Source organism: Austrofundulus limnaeus, unplaced genomic scaffold, assembly GCF_001266775.1.
Source record: "Austrofundulus limnaeus strain Quisiro unplaced genomic scaffold, Austrofundulus_limnaeus-1.0 Scaffold123, whole genome shotgun sequence".
Taxonomy (NCBI): domain Eukaryota; kingdom Metazoa; phylum Chordata; class Actinopteri; order Cyprinodontiformes; family Rivulidae; genus Austrofundulus; species Austrofundulus limnaeus.
In genome coordinates, this window is record NW_013952525.1 from 1,333,362 (window position 1) to 1,335,180 (window position 1,819).

Here is a 1,819-nt window from a genome sequence, read left to right on the forward strand (position 1 = left end):
ACCTAAATGCATGATTACTGTCTATAACCAGGCAAAGAAGAAAAGACGTACAAGAGGAGGGAAACAGTGATACAGAGGCAAAGTTTGTACATTTTATTATCAGCTGAGCTGTGAGGAAAAAAAATACCGTCAAATACCGTGAAACCGGTGTATTGTTGAAAAATACCTAGATATAAAATTTGGGTCATACCGCCCAGCCCTACTTTTAGCTAAAACCTAAAAAGAGTAAAACACAAACTGGTATAGTAGCTAAAGGAACCACAGAGCTAACAGTAGCCATTACCTGCAGCCCGTATGTACTCTGAGCCCCTGCCTGGAAGGACCTCCAYGTTGTTCACCAGCGTTCCCACAGGAAGTGCTCCCAGCGGGTAGGCGTCGCCATCGTTGGCCGCCACTGAAAGAGAAGCCGAGAGACGAGCGTGAACTTCCTGTCTTCTGAACTCTTCAGGGACAACCATTCTGACCCGAGGAGCGTTTCCAACCTGCCATGCGTCCGATGACGCCCGACGTTTTGATGATGTCTCCAGCCTGCATCTTGTCCGTCGCGATGAGCCACCGTTTGCGGTTCCCGCCCGCGACCAGAGCGATGTCAGCAGACCTGCGGAGGGAGCGGTCACTGAGCGGAGTTCATCATCTTCACCCGTTGTGTTGAAGGTGAAGCTCRGGTCTCACCTGCACGGGTCGTACCGCACCTCCATCACCCTCTCCTCGAAAGGCTTGCCCTCTTTGCCGGGTTCGTATCGCAGTCGGTTGAAGTCCACCCATCGGTACCTTCGTTTGTGGCCACCGCCAATCCCGTGCGTTTTGATCCTCCCTGCGACAGAGAACAACGATCAGAGGCTTCTACAAACATCGGAACGCTTCAGGAACAATAAAACATGATAGTTACCGTTATTTATTTTTATAAAACGTGATATTAGTCAGCTTTTAAGACTTGTGTGATTCGGGAACCACTGCTGTAGAGCATGTGTCAAACTCAAGACCCAAGAACCAAAAGTGGCCCGTGAGAGCTTCACAGATTTATTAATGTCTTAAAATAAGCTGATTTAAAGTCAGCATTGACCATAAACTACATCTCCCATGATGCATGTTGATTATTTTACCCATGCAGTGACAGCATCCCACCACTAGGTGGAGCTGCACACGGTTCAGAAGCAGCCGTGTGAAATCTACATTTCACAGCATTTATACATATTTTTGCTGTGGACCAGTTGTGCTTGGAAGTGGGAATCTCCCACTTACAAGTCGTAAATTTAAACTGGAACACCCCTGCCGTGGGAATTCCCTGGTGGAAAATGGGTGAGTTCAAAATTCAAGCTGGCAGCTACTCGCCACATCTCAGTGAGTAAAACTCTTATTTTAACCTTTCACAGTATTTCTGTTTGATTTATTTCACACTCAGTCAGCCGTACACGTCTTTTCAGTGTTTATAAGACGATGTGTTAAAACGGTGTTTCTATGCAGGAAATACCAGGTAGAGCTCAGTGTTAGCGGTGCTCAGGAATGTGACGTTTAATCGAAGTTAAACACGAAACATTTAATTATAATCAAAACCCTCACATAGCCTTTGATGAATGACTTTGATAGCCCTGCTCCACATGATCAAACCGAGCCATAAAAACCATCATCCTTTAGTTTTCAGAGCAGTAAAGTAACTAAGTACAAATACTTCTTTACTGTACTTAAGTAGAATTTTTGGCTATCTGTACTTTACTTGAGTAATTATTTTTCAGCCTACTCTTTACATTTTTAAAAAAGGCAAGAAGTAGAAAGTTGTTACTTTTATTTCATTTCTGCTTGTTTTCATTCCAGCTTGTTA

At 44.5% G+C, this 1,819-nt stretch overlaps 1 protein-coding gene across 1 annotated transcript in view; it reads right to left on the reverse strand.

Moving 5' to 3' along the window:
- mrpl2 (mitochondrial ribosomal protein L2) overlaps positions 1–1,819 on the reverse strand; it is a 7,578-nt gene that overhangs the window by 4,787 nt on the left and 972 nt on the right. The window contains exons 4-6 of the mRNA XM_014015145.1: positions 673–814; positions 483–598; positions 284–394 (exon numbers count right to left, since the gene is read on the reverse strand). Coding sequence (XP_013870599.1) covers positions 284–394; positions 483–598; positions 673–814 — 369 coding nt within the window. The remainder of the gene's footprint in view (positions 1–283; positions 395–482; positions 599–672; positions 815–1,819) is intronic.